Source organism: Chiloscyllium plagiosum, chromosome 6, assembly GCF_004010195.1.
Source record: "Chiloscyllium plagiosum isolate BGI_BamShark_2017 chromosome 6, ASM401019v2, whole genome shotgun sequence".
Taxonomy (NCBI): Eukaryota; Metazoa; Chordata; class Chondrichthyes; order Orectolobiformes; family Hemiscylliidae; genus Chiloscyllium; species Chiloscyllium plagiosum.
The window spans coordinates 69206880-69221826 of record NC_057715.1 but is presented as its reverse complement, the minus strand read 5'-3'; the positions used below and the strand labels follow the sequence as shown (position 1 = coordinate 69221826).

The window sequence follows — 14947 nt, the reverse complement described above, 5'->3', positions numbered from 1 at the left end:
CCCCCCTCTCTGGCCTATCACCCTCACTTCCTTCCACCTATCGCATTCCCAATGCCCCTCCCCTAAGTCCCTCCTCCCTACCTTTTATCTTAGCCTGCTTGGCACACCCTCCTCATTCCTGAAGAAGGGCTTATGCCCGAAACGTCGATTCTCCTTCTCCTTTGATGCTGCCTGACCTGCTGCGCTTTTCCATTCAACACTTGTTACCAAGCTAAAACGTGATTCAGTTCTAACATTTCACAAAATATCTCTGTAGCAAAAATATTGATATATTAGAACAGAAATATCGTTTTATTAGAGAAGCAATAGTTGATAATGAATTGGACTCAGAGATTGCTTATTGGTAATAAGTCTAAAATATGGATGCTGATTACAGGTGGAAGATCTACTTACAAGCCTGCATAAGCAACAGATCCTTGAGATTAACCTTCATGGGTCTTATTTTATATGAATAAATAGAAGCCCTTTTTCCTATTCCAGTGGAAGATAATCAGGGGCTCATCACAAAGTATAAGGCTATTGGTAATAAACTGCAAGTAAATAATGTCACAATAAAAGTAGAACATCAGAAGTGAAAAATTATTTAACTAGGGAATATTCTCAGGAAGGAATGGGAAATCAAGACATCCATCATCTCACCACTCTCACACAATTCCAAGTTCTGTAATGCTGAAGATGGCAGACAGCAAACTAAACAAATAGCCTTTTGGTCACTGTTAGTGAATGGCTAATGGAAATCTGGAGAAGGGAAGGAGGAAACAGAAAGGTCCTTTGTATCCAGAGATTTAAAAAAATAAAAATTTACAGAAGAATCATCATATCTCAATACGTAGGTATATATTTCCAGAAAACAAAGAAATAAAGTGCATGTACATGGTACATGTAAAATAATTATTTAGATCCCTTGATTGAAAAACTCAGTACACTGTAATGCATAAACAATGCTGAAAGAAATCATGTAGTTTGTTAAAAAAAAATATTCATTATTCAAGGTTCCATAAACCAACTTCACCTTTCCTAAGAGTGTCCAAATCCTTCAGTCTTTCAGCGTGAATCACTTTGATTTTTCTACGTTTTTCAGCATGGTTTATTTTTGCTGTTGATTTATTCTGCAAAGATTACTATTTGCTCATCAAAGTTAAATAAATTAAATATACATCTAATCTCAATAAACACATGACTGATTTGCTAAGGAGCTTTATATGACAACTAGAATTCCATTGTTACTGGATAAATGCTTCCATGCATTTGTATAATGCTTAAACTTAAATTTGCAAATTTCAATTATGTACAAAATCAATAAACTCTGAATTTTGAATATAAATATATTCTACATTCCATCCACCTTTTAAATATTTTAAAATATTTTGTTAGAGATTATGACTTAAGTTGACTAGTTCTTGCTATGTCTAAATTATCGCATCCATAAGTAGATTCTACATTAGAAAACACCAAACATCTGTAGACCCTTTACAATAATATACAAAATAAATGGTTTTTGTCATGTTTAGTGTCATCAGCTGAATGCTAGCATTGCTTTCACATTATTGGAATAAAGCTAATTACAAATTTACTTTACATTTAAAGATCAATAAACATCTGTGCAGGTTTTGCCTTCCAGTTTCAGTTCTTCCCAATTATGCTGTACAATTTAGAAGAATGAAAAAAAGTCAATGCACAAGACAACAAATATACAATGAACTTACAAACCAAATAAGAAACACTAAACAAATGGCTTGAGAACAAGTTTGTCATAAGGCAGTTTTCCTCAATAAATTCAACAACCATCTTCTCTTTTTAAAAAGGCTGAAATGCAAACGTATCTTGCCCAATCGATCTTTATCACAGTCCAGACCAGTTGTGAAAATACGAGGCCCAACCTGATGGCCGTGAAGTGCTTTCATCTTCTCCTAAAATAAAACAAAATTAATAAAGTGAATTTTATTATAATACCTTGAAATTTGGTGCACAACTTTCACATAGTACTGTTTTGTTCAACAACTAGTGGGTGGCACGGTGGTACAGTGGTTAGCACTGCTGCCTCACAGCACCAGAGACCCGGGTTCAATTCCCGCCTCAGGCGACTGACTGTGTGGAGTTTGCACGTTCTCCCCGTGTCTGTGTGGGTTTCCTCCGGGTGCTCCGGTTTCCTCCCACAGTCCAAAGATGTGCAGGTCAGGTGAATTGGCCATGCTAAATTGCCCGTAGTGTTAGGTAAGGGGTAAATGTAAGGTTGCGCTTCGGCGGGGCGGTGTGGACTTGTTGGGCCGAAGGGCCTGTTTCCACTCTGTAATTAATCTAATCTAATCTAACAAGAAAAACTGCACATCTCCCCATATCATGCAAAATGACTGGTCAAGAGAGCAACACATATGTAAACCGCCGATACTGTTTTAATACTGGCAAATTGAAACGGCATAATTAGACGCAGAAATAGGACTCAATGACTTTTAACCTGGTCCCTCCCAACACTTTTGGGCAAACTCCTGGCATATGTTTGGTGCTTCGCTGTCACTGACAGATGTCAGAAAGGTAATGAGCAAGCAACAAAATTGGAAAATATTTACTGATGTACAGGTTTGAAATAAAAATTTTAATTTTAGCTGTTCCCTGTCAAATCTGCTGCACTAATGACCAAAATCTCCCATGAACCACTTCTATCTCGCAGCCAATGGGTGAGGAAAGTACAAGCCTATTTCCCTCTCGTAACTTTTCATTTGGAGAAAAATCTCTCCTGTAACAGACTGGGAATTCACTTTCTGGGAAATCAGTCCAAGCACAGAATGTTGCTTAGTTGTAAGGCAGCCTCCTTTAAGGCATTAGATATTAAAGAGAAATGTTATGGAGTTTGCAAAGGGAGCCTGGATGATGAAATTTCTGCCTTATATGGATGTTCCTTTATACTAGGTAAAAGCAATGACTGCAGATGCTGGAAACCAGAGTCTAGATTAGAGTGGTGCTGGAAAAGCACAACAGTTCGGGCAGCATCCGAGGAGCAGGAAAATCGACGTTTCGGGCAAAAGCTATACAAATAATAAAAACAGATTTTCTGAATAACATTTGTAATAGCTGACATTATTTGACTGGACAATGATGTACTAATGGACATGATTAGAGTTTAAAAGTGTGTCCCGGAAAAAACACAGGTCAGGCAGCATCTAAGGAGCAGTAGAGTCAATGTTTCAGGTATAAGCCCTCCATATAGGAATGTGGAGGGGGGAAGGTGCTGGTGAAGTCAATGTTGATGCCTTGCGGTTGTCAGGTCTCAAAGCGGAAGATGAGGCATTCTTCCTCCAGTCGGCAGATGGCTTTGATTTGGCAGTGGGGGGGTGAGGGGAGCCAGGATTTGCATGTCCTTGGGGGAGTAAGAGAGGGAGATGAAGTGGTTGGTCACAGGGCAGTGGTCTTTTTGGTGTGCGCGGACTAGTAAGAGCGTTAGCATTCAGACAAAAAAGTAAGTCAATTAACATGTGACAACCATACTTGTGCTATCAAACATGAGAATCAAAGTTACTGTCTGTATTGCCCTGCTCCTCCTGTAGCTTCAATAAACTAACTTGTGAAAGACTTGACATTACAATATAAGAAAGCCTATGTAGTTGTGTCTAGTCACTAAATAAAGAGAAAGTGAGGACTGCAAATGCTGGAGATCAGAGTTGAAAAGGGTGATGCTGGAAAGCACAGCAGGTCAGGTAGCATCCGAGGAGCAGAAGAGTCGACGTTTCAGACATAGGCTCTTCATCAGGAATGTAATCTTACTGCGATGCCCCTTCCAAGGATGCCCACCTTGACGAAGTTCTCCTCTTCCCTCCACAAGGACCATAGCGAGTTTCTCTCTCTCTCACTGCACCCACCCATGTTGTCTCCTCTGCCCTGAAGCTCTTTAGCCATGTCCTGAAGCAGACCCGCTACTACAGCCACATGTCCTTCCTCAGTATCTGTCTTTGCAACAGAATTATCTCATATGGATTCAAGACTACATTCAGACCATCATTATTTGGACCTGACCAAGACAATCACTACCGACGGCAAATACAAAGCCTCCAGAAATGATTCTCCACCTACTCTCCCTGCAGTCAGCCCTATCCCAGCTCAGGGCCACACTTTCTAATACCCCTTTTGAAAGGCATTTGTATGTTAAATTAATCATACTTATACTTTCCATTTCTGATTTTGCAGCAAAATGCACTCAGTAATAAGAGTTCAATTTGATTGCTGAAGGAGATAGACAGTCGCTTGTGATGTTCACACAGGCCCATGATCTCCAGTAGAGGGTTCTGCATCCAAACAGCTTTCTCATTACTGCAAGTTCAAGTATAAGGTCCCTTGGAAAATCTGTGGGCAACTGTAAGTGCAATGGGGCACTCTTTTCACTAAAGAGAGCGGATTTCAAACTCCAACCCAATAACAAGCTGTGGGAGGATAAACTGTTTCCTCTAACAAGTGAATCAATAACCAGAGATCACTGTTTAAATAACTGATAAAATAGTAAAGGGCAAGTGAAACATATTTCTATATAGAAGGCTGAAACATGAGGTGAAATGGTGAAATCAGATTCTACAGGAGTTTTCAAATGGCAATTGGGCATATGGTTGAAGTTCACTAATTTGTAGGATTATGAGGATAACATTATGGGGTGGCTAAAGTAACATAGCTTTGCTTGTTCTGGTCTCACAGCATTGTTGACCAGGCCAGTCTTCTGAAGACACTTCAAGAAGGTAGCCCAGACCCTAACCTCTCTAGTTGTTTTAAGCAGGTATAAAGTGAATATTCCAGCAGTGATGCAATTGCCCAACCACTCAGTTTTAAACAAAATAGAATTTATTTATAGACTACTGAATGAAACATGAACAAAGGAGAACCGAATTTAGAATAACAACCTATCTGAAAACCCAATTGACTCTTATCGCAACTTAGCGCTGTTCCAAATACTTGCTAAATCCGCTCGGCAAAAAAAAAAGGTAAAATCAAACACAGGTTCTTATAGGAGAGACGTCAGAGAAAGAATCAGCATGGAACGTCTCTTCCCAGCAGCTGTTTCTTCAGGTCCCCAGCTGAAACTAAACCAAACTAGAAAAGAAACCTGAGCTGGGAGAACTGGCCTTTCATTGTACAAGTGTTTTTTTTAATTTAAAAGCCTTTTCAAGTGGATATTTTCAGATATATTGGAAACTCTGCCTTAATGACCCGCCTTGAAAAAGGACAACATAACCTTTGCCACATTGCCACAACAGCAACAGCATCCATTGTAGAGACCTATTTTACAGACTTTAAGTTCTATTACAAAAACCTATAGAGAGCCTGAGTGCATATGTGTGTATTGAACAGAGTCAGTCACTGAAGTCCAGGCCAAAATATGGGTTTTTTTCAGTCAACCTGTTCAGACATGTTATGACACACCTAGGCAGGTGGGACATAAACCCAGATCTTCTGGCTCAGAGGTAAGGACACTACCACTAGACAAGACCCACTAAGCTAATATTTGTAATGGCACTATAAATAACAACAGTTTGGAACCCACTAACTTAATATTCAAGAATTGCTCACAAGCTGATTGGATTCCTGAATAAGAGAACAAAAGTCCATGCTTCAAGTTTTAAGTTTCAAATTTTACCTTGAGCTATTGCAGATAGCTTGCTTCGCTCCTCTGGGCTCAGTTGTAACATTGTGTCAATTACTGGAAGGAGGCTTTGCTTCTCACTACCTGCATTTAGGAATATGAACTTCAATATAACATTCTTCAAATACTCCAGGTTTGCGATAGATTTTTCACGTTCCTGGTTTCTCTCTAGTCTTCTCACTTCATTCTTCAGCAGCTATGTGGGGAAAAGAACACTTTGTGACTTGTATATCGAGTTAGGACATAAGATCAGAAAGAAGTATATACTGAACTTAAGCATTCTATGGGTTATAACATTTCCTGGCATCTTTCATAGCCCCAGCACAGGTTTCACATCTGACTTTTTTTTTCCACATTGGCAGAAATTCAATTATAATGAAAGCAATGGGGTTATTCGCTGATTATTTTAAAGGGGTAATTCAACTTTTATTCAGGACAAAGTTCAAACTAAAACAAAAAACTTTTTACATTGTGACTAATTAAACAATCGAGTCAGCTCATTTGCATCAGGGCAATGATTGGAACATGTAAATGAGAGGTGGTGACATAGTAGTCATATCACAAAACTAGTACGGAGGAACGTTGATTATCCGAAGGACATGGGTGGGGAGCATTTTGTTTGGTTAATTGAATGCCAGATAACATAATGTAGCCAAGCATCAGGACCTTGTGATCTTGTTCGGATAATCAAATATCGGGTAATCGAGGTACATCTGTAATCCAGATGCACAAGCTACTGCTCTGATGTTTAAAACTCACTGATGCAGCTGGTGGAAATTAAGTTCAATTAACAAAGCCAATACACCAGCATTCAGGAAACCATTATCAATTGTCATAAAGAGCCATCTTGTTCACTAATGTTGTTTACAGAAGGAAATCTGTTATCCTCACAGTGTTACCTACATGCAGTGATAGCATCTTAACATTGTGTTTGGATTTTAACTGCCTGAAAATTGCTTAAAAGCCTAAATGAATCAAGGTATACAGCCTGTCATTGACCAAAGCACTGAAAAGTGTGGGAGATGCATTGGAATACCATCACCTGCAAGTTCCCCTCCAAGCAACATACCACCCTGACTTGGAAATGTATTGCAGTGCCTCCACGGTCACTAGGCAAAATCCTGCAACTCCCTACCCAACAGCACTATGAATGACTATGAACTACAGGTGATTAAAATAGTGGCTCACCACCACCTACTGAAGGACAAACCAGCAAAGCCCACAGCCCAGAAGGAATTGAACAGGATTTCCAACCCGAATGCTACAACGGCTACTGCTGAAAAGTATTTTTTGTGAATGGAAATGAAGTAATGAAACATACAATTTACTTTGTAGGAGCAATTTACTGCAGATGCTGGAATCTGAACTGAAAACAAAAAATACTGAGATCACAGCGGGTCAGGCATCATCCATGGACAGAGAGCAAGCTAATGTTGAGTTTAGATGACTCTTTAATTTATTAAGTTTTCCTGTGATTAAAAGAATACTAATAAATTGTATTGAATAATTGATAAAAGAATCAGTCAAATCATGTATTCACTGTGGTTTTCCTAAATGCCAGAAGACACCAATGGGAAATTTAGAAAGTACAACTACTAGAAAAGGCAGACAGAGTCTAATGTTGGTAACAAGGAGGTGCAACATCCGGAAAGAAAAGACAAGGCTGGAGAAGGACTGAATGCGTGTTGTCACTAAAACGGAATGGAGGAAGGAAAATATGGCACAGAATTTCAGTTAACAGAAAGAGATGTCTATAATACCTTGTAAGGAATGGCTTAAAACATATAGATGGCCTCCCTCCCTCTTACCTGTTCTTGTGACATACATCAGAAGATGACTATTGTAACACACCATAGTACCTAACAATATAGGACTACACATTTCATCACATAATCCTAAAAGTCAAATGAGTTGCATATGATTCTTACTCCTGTTATCAAGGAAGATAACATCTAACAAGAATCAGATTTATTGAAGAACTACGAACTACACTTTATCCTATATTCTTTGAAGAAATAAATAGATCTGGCACTACTTAATTAAGTGTTCCATCCACTGAACGTATACCTACTGTGATTTGTTCCATAAGGATGGCATTAGTAGCTTCAGTCTCACGCAAGAGGCCATTCAAATGGTCAATACTCTTCGTAGCTGTATTTAATTTCTGTGTTATTTCTTCCTTGGTTGGCTCTGGCTGCCATTGTGCAACATCTGCAAATCATCAATGGAATAGGGAGAACAGTTCTCTGGTTAACCTCGGTGTAGAAGAATTTTAGTTGCTTTTCTGAAGCTTTTTTTCTAGAAGTAGTAGTCAAAAGTAGCTTCCCTAGTTTTTTTTTTAAAAACTCCTGGACTAGCAGACATTTTAAATCTGCATTCTTAATTGTTTCCCAAATTCTTTCCCTTCATAAATAAACCACCAACACTGAGAGGAAATGCAGCTGATGTATTTCTAGATATGTAACAATACTGTTCTCAACCAAAAACTTACAAAATATAGAAATGGTGTCCTAAAATGGTTCATGCTCAGGTCTGCCTTTCCTTGTTGGGAAATTGTTAATTTGCAAGATTTTCCTTGTCAGTTTCAATATACAAAGAATACAATTTAGAGTCAAGAGTCATAGAGATGTACCCTTTGGTCCAACTCGTCCATGCTGACCAGATATCCCAACCCAATCTAGTCCGACTTGCCAGCACCCGGCCCATATCCCTCTAAACCATGTACCCATCCAGATGCCTTTTAAATGTTGCAATTGTACTAGCCTCCATCACTTCCTCTGGCAGCTCATTCCATACACGTACCACCTTCTGCATGAAAAAGTTTCCCCTTAGGTTTCTTATATCTTTCTCCTCTCACCCTAAACCTCTGGCCTCTAATTCTGGACTCGCCCACTCCAGGGAAGAGACTTTATCTATTTATCCTATCCATGTCCCTCATGATTTTATACACCTCTATAAGGTCACCCGTCAGTTTTTGAAGCTCGAGGTAAAACAGCCCCAGCTTATTCAACCTCTCCGTATAACTCAAATCCTCCAACCCTGGCAACATCTTTGTAAATCTTTTCTGAACCCTTTCAAGTTTCATAACATCCTTCCAATAGGAAGACTACAAAAATATGTTTCATAGCAATTTTTGCAAACACATAATAACGATTTTTAAGATTTAAAAAAAAAGACTTACTATGTTTTGAGGATAATTGCCCTTAATTGCCCATAAAATAAAGTAGTTTTCTTAAAATAATCACCAAGAAAGAAAAGTTTATTGCTTTACAAATATTTTCATTATCTTTCCATATCAGACAAATTAGGTAAACATTCCAAGGCTGTTGTAAATTTAAAACTCAACCAACCTAATGCTGTCTCAGGGGAAGTGAGTAATTGCTCAAGAGAGGCAACTTGGGTATTGGAAGAAGATACCGATTCTGTTTCAGTCATCTCCATTCCTTCTCCTTCTCCACGGTCAATTGAATTGATATCTATCACAGATGTGTCCACATTTCTTCTGTCACGTAGGATCTTCCCAGGTGGCTCAAGTGGTGCAGGGTCTTACACAATTAAAAAAGCAAACAAAAATAAGACTTCCTCGTGGTGATGAAACTGGTGCTTTAACAGTAAATGGATACTATGGAAATTCATGCAACGTGTTGTAGAGGCTTTGATCAGAACTATTCATATAATCTTGAAAAGAGACATATTACTAAAATACATTAGCTTTATAAAATCATAAACTACATCAACAATGGGGTAAATATTCTCATTTATATGAACTTAAATATTAAATACCTATCACTACACATTCTTTTCCTGATGGTATTTGTAAAATTTTTCTGCAGGGTCTGGACATTGAATACTGTCTTTTTAATATTCATCCATGGGATTATGAGCATTACTATCAGAGCCAGCACTTATTGCCCATCCCTGATTGTTCACAAGAAGCTCGTGTTGAGCTGCCTTTCGAAACCACTGCAGTGCTTACAAAGTCTAAGTACAAAATTCAAAAGGGCATTTTTTGTTCATTCATGGGATGGGGGTGTTGAGGTGAGACCATTACTTATTGCCCATCCCTAATTGAAATGGAAATGTGAAGGTGAGCTGTATTCTTCAACTGCTGCAGTCCTTCGACTGTGTACTCATGCACACTGCTGTTAGGAAGGCTGTTCCATGATTTTGATCCAGTCACAATAAAACAACAGTGGTAGAGTTCTGAGTCAGGATGGTGTGGGGCTTGGGGAGCAACTTGCAGGTAGTGGAGTTCCCATGTACCCGCTGCATTTTTCCCTCTTGGTGGTTGAGGATGCTGCTTTGGAAGCTGCTGTCAAAGGAGCCTTGGTTAGTATCAGTGCTGAATGGAATGTATGTTGAAGGACGAGAGTGGCATACCAATCAATCCTTTGTCCTGTCAAGTCTTAAGCTTCAAGTATTGTTGGAGTAATATCTATCTAACAAGTGGACAGTATTCCATCACAATCCTGAAGTATGAAACTTTATTGCTGGAACAGCACAGCAGGTCAGGCAGCATCCAGGGAACAGGAGATTCGACGTTTCGGGCACCGGCCCTTCTTCAGGAATCCTGAAGTATGCCTTGCAGATGGTGGAAAGGCTTACAGGAGATAGGTGGTGAGTAACTCATCACAGAATTCCTCGTCTCTAATATGCTTTTGCAATCACACTATTCTTTTGCTGCTCTAGTTAAGTTTCAATCAAAGATAAAGCCCAGCAGATTGATAGTAGGAACTCAGCGATGGCAATTCCATTGAACATCAAGGGACAATGATTCAATTATCTCATGTCTTGTCAGGCATCTCTGGCACAAATGTAAATTATTGTCCAGATCTTGCTACATTTGAACATAGATTGGTTCAGTACCTGAGGAGTTACGAATGATTCTGAATATTAGGTAGTCATCAGTGAATATCCCTACTTCAGAGGATTCATTTGTGAACATGCTCATTTTTGACCTTATGATGGACAATTGATATATCTGAAGCTAACTGGGCTCAAGACACTGCCATGAGGAACTTCTGCACAATGTCCACAAGCTGAGATGATTGGTCTCCAACCACTATCACCGTTTTTCCTGCGACAATACTCCATTCAGCAAGGAGTTTTCCCCGATATCTATTGACATCAATTTTCCTTTTCCCCTTGATCTCACACTTGGTTAAATGCTATGCTGATGAGCTACTTATTCTCACCTCAACTTTTACTACTATACTATATTATTTCATTCAGTCAAAGACTATTATGGATGCCTTTCAGGGAAACCACAACTATCTAAAGGAGAATGGATTTAGCTACGTGAAGAAATTGGAAGCAGACTTCTATGGAGCAAGAATACTGCAATGGGCTAACTGGACTGATTTATGTCATATGCATTACAATCTTCTCAACATTTCTTCTAACTTTAACACCATTACCACTGTCTGATCACCTTCGGCCTCAAATAATAAACGTCTTCCCCACAAACCTTCCTTTCCCCCACTAGATAACTCACTTCCAGAAGAATTACTAGGTTTTCCAACTGATCAGTTGCGATGCACTCTGAAGAGTTATGATATTATCACTTTTAAATGAAGGCTTGTGACATACTATTTGAAAAATTGGGTTCTAAAATGGACAGAGAAAGCTTTAGGTTTAAGTTTGAATTGTATTTCTATATTACGCTTGTTGAGAAAGATGCTTTAATATCACTTTGAACTGAGTTGTGTTGGGCTATCTGAACTTTATTTTCATTTTAATGAGATTTTCAAAACACTCGAGGCAAATAGCTTACTGCTTAGAAGGACAAAAAGTATAATTGGCTTATTGACAAGATATCCAATAGCATAGGGACACAAACAAACAGTTTTCTTTTAGAGAGAACCATCAAGACATTGAAGTGACTGTGAAAGGTTTCCCAGAGCGAGACAGAGCGAGACAGAAAAAGGAGGGGCAGCAATACAGTTTAGCAGTCTCTAAAACAGCCAGGGCAGGAGATAAAAGTCCTGATAATCTCCAGGAACAGAAGACCATGGAAAATAAATTTAAGAAGTATAGGTTAAGTAGCAAATGAGTTGTGTTAGCACTTTAAGAACCTCATGAAGATATGTTAATTGAAGCTAGCAAGCAACACATGAATTAAGTTTGTCAGAAAGAAACCACATATAGCTGTGTCAATTGAAGAAGGAACTTTAGCGTGGAAACACTGTATTCCTTCACCATGGTTTAGGTATCTGCAAGGTAGTTGTTGAAGAGAAAAAGAATGGTTACATCTTTATTGCTGCTATTTGTACTAAAACAGTTGCAAATAATTCTTATATGGTGCAAAAATAAGTTGTTTCTTTTTGTTTTCTGCGAATTTCCCTTTTTTAGTATAAACTTTAACGTTCTGTTAAAAGTACATTGGTAGCCTCTTGTGAATTTGCTCAGTGATTGACCACCAAGTTAACTAAATTGCAAAAGTAAAGCCTATGGTCTGTCAAGCCAGGTTTTGCTCTGTGATCTGACTTGTCCAGTGTTAACAATAGCTGGGATCATTACATATGGCAGATAAGATCAAGAACAGAATCTCCCAATCACCATTATTGAAATAGATGGTATGATGCTGTTATTTAATTACACTGTAATAAAAAGGATTCTTTAAGAAATACTTACATGCAATGAGAAATATTTTACTCTTAATGGGAAAATATCAGACACAGAAGTGTCAATTTGAAATGCATGTAACAATGACAAATTACCACTCCTTCAGTGTTACTGGGTCAAAATCCTGGAATTCCCCAATGTGGATTCCTACAATAAATGGACTGCAACAATTCAAGGTGGGTGAAAGATCACCACCATTTCAAGGGCAACTAAATGATGGGCAACAAATGCTGGCTCAGCCAGCGATGCCCTCATCCTAAGAATAATCAGAAGATTAATGAAGCATTATTTCAATTGCAACCATAGGTAAACTGAAAGGGACACATCATATATTTCTGTTAACTTAAAAGAACACACACAACTCTCTAATTTGTAACTCAAAATAAAGCAAAATACTGCAGATGCTAGAAATCTGAAACAAAGTGCTGCTGAAACTCAGCAGGTTTGGCAGCATTTGTAAACAGAGAAAACAAATTAATATTGAGTCCGATATGACTCTCTGTCAAAACTACAGAACTGTTCTGAAGTCATATTGGACTTGAACCATTAACTCTGTTCCTCTCTAGACAGATAGTGCCAGACCTGTTGAGTTTCTCCAGTACTTTCAGTTTTTAATCTAATTTGCAACATTTAACAACATTTTAACAACTTGTATAAAAAACTGTAGTGTGCTTTATAAATTAGAGATAACAAGAATACAAATTGTGGTATGGTATCTAAATAAATCTAAAATTATAGTCATTTTAATCAACTTGTTTGCATATGTGATGTCACACCTCTGGGCAGGTGCGACTAAACTTGGATATTCTAGCCCAAAGAGAGACAGACCCTACACCACTATGCCACAACAGCCCTCATCTAAAATTATACCCTGTATAAAGACTTAGTCTCTCACTGACAGATGGTTATTCTACAGGTTCTACATTGAGACTTACTTGCTAAACTGCTTTCAGTTTTAAGCTGGAAGATCTGTGCCTCCATTTTAGTTAATTGTTTCTGTAACATTTCAACGGTCTTCTTGTGATCTTCCTGCAGGTTCTGAATTTGCTCACAGAAGCTTTTCTGTGCTGCTTCATTCTGGGCAATCATCTGGCTCACAGTCTGAGCATGCTCTGATTTCAGCAAGGCATTTTCAGACTGCACACAGCAAAGTCTGCAATATTTAAAAATATAACTTCATTTTAGCACAATCATGAAACAAAATGTAAATCTTATAATATTTCATGCTGGACTCCACCTTCCCACCCATGCATTAAGTGAATAGATAAGAGATTACTATGCTAGTTTATGTTCGTGCTCTTCCACAATTGGTTTTAATAGATTTACATCAATGGCAACATCTCAGTTTTCTCTTTTTATTAAATAGTTCAGTTTTGAAATACTCAGTTGAATTGAGGATTTCAACAAATCTGGATTTTCCAATATCACATGATTATAGCAGCATTTCATACCCTCTCAGCACATCATACCTGCACCAACTCGATAAAAGTGAGAATGTTTTGCTCAGTTACACAAAATATTGGTGAAAATTGAACAGTGTTTTAGTCTCCTTATGTGAATGGAAACAGAGGCAGTTCAGAAGAAGTTTATTAAATTACTTAGAATGAATGGGCACTGTCATGAGGACAGGGGTGGGAGAGACTGGGTTTGATTCCAGGGGCATTTGAAAGAGAGGGGTGGTTTGATTGAAGTACATAAACTTTGATGGGTCTTGAAAATGATGTTGCCTCTTGTGGGTGAGTCCAGAACTTGGGTCACCAATTTAAAATTAGTGTTGCCTTTTAAAACAGAGATGAGAAAAATTCTTTTTTGTCAGGGTTTGAAACTTCTGCCTCAGGTAGGGACAGGGTCATAAAATTATTTTTAAAACAGATATTTTTGTTATGAAGGGAATCAAGATTTGTTAGGAGTAGATGGAAATGAGGAATTTGATACAAACACTTCAGTCATGGGGACCTTACTGAATGGCAGAGCAGACTTAATTGACCGAATATCTACTTCTGTTCCTATTCTATATATAGCATATTTATAAGTCTGGAGTTTAGTAAAGTTATCTGTCGTATGGGTGGGTATTTCATTAGTCAAACAGCATAAAATCCATAGAGGGTAAAAATCTTAACCAAGCATCTCAATTTGATTTATGATCTGAATTACAGTGAACTAACTGCCCTCAACAGAAATCATTCTGTACATGTGCAAGCTTACATGTAAACAATAATACATCTCATTCCTGAATGAGATCACATTTACAAATTATATTTCTGTAACACAATTGCTTTGTGGTGTTCTGATTGTATAACAGAAGTTGCTGATGTTTTGAGATAAATAAATCATTAAATGGTCCATTGTACTTCAACTAAAAGCAGACTATTCATATGCAAAGATTATTAGAATTTTAATTATAGTGGAATAAAATGGGCGACGTCAAAATGTATTGAAAATTAGTTTCATGAAGCAGATCTGAACATTTAATAAAAACCTGAAAAAAACTGCAGATACTCAAAATCTGAAACAAAAAAACCGAGCTTGCTGGAAAATCTCAGCAGGTCTAGCAGCATCTGTGGAGAGAAATCAGAGTTAACATTTTGGGTCCGGTGACCCTTTAAGAGTTAACATTTCGGGTCACACTGTGATTTCTCTCCACAGATGCTACCAGACCTGTCGTCATTTTCCAGCAATTTCTGATTTTATTTCTGAAAACAT

General features: G+C 38.1%; 1 protein-coding gene across 1 annotated transcript in view; it reads right to left on the bottom strand.

Annotated features, from left to right (window-relative positions):
- Nucleotides 1–270: 270 nt before the first annotated feature.
- Nucleotides 271–14947, bottom strand: part of LOC122550676 (GRIP and coiled-coil domain-containing protein 2) — a 68695-nt gene continuing 54018 nt past the window's right edge. The window contains exons 19-23 of the mRNA XM_043691765.1: nucleotides 13180–13397; nucleotides 8971–9165; nucleotides 7692–7831; nucleotides 5615–5816; nucleotides 271–1910 (exon numbers count right to left, since the gene is read on the bottom strand). Of these exons, the coding sequence (XP_043547700.1) occupies nucleotides 1843–1910; nucleotides 5615–5816; nucleotides 7692–7831; nucleotides 8971–9165; nucleotides 13180–13397 (823 nt within the window). The 3' untranslated portion in view covers nucleotides 271–1842. The remainder of the gene's footprint in view (nucleotides 1911–5614; nucleotides 5817–7691; nucleotides 7832–8970; nucleotides 9166–13179; nucleotides 13398–14947) is intronic.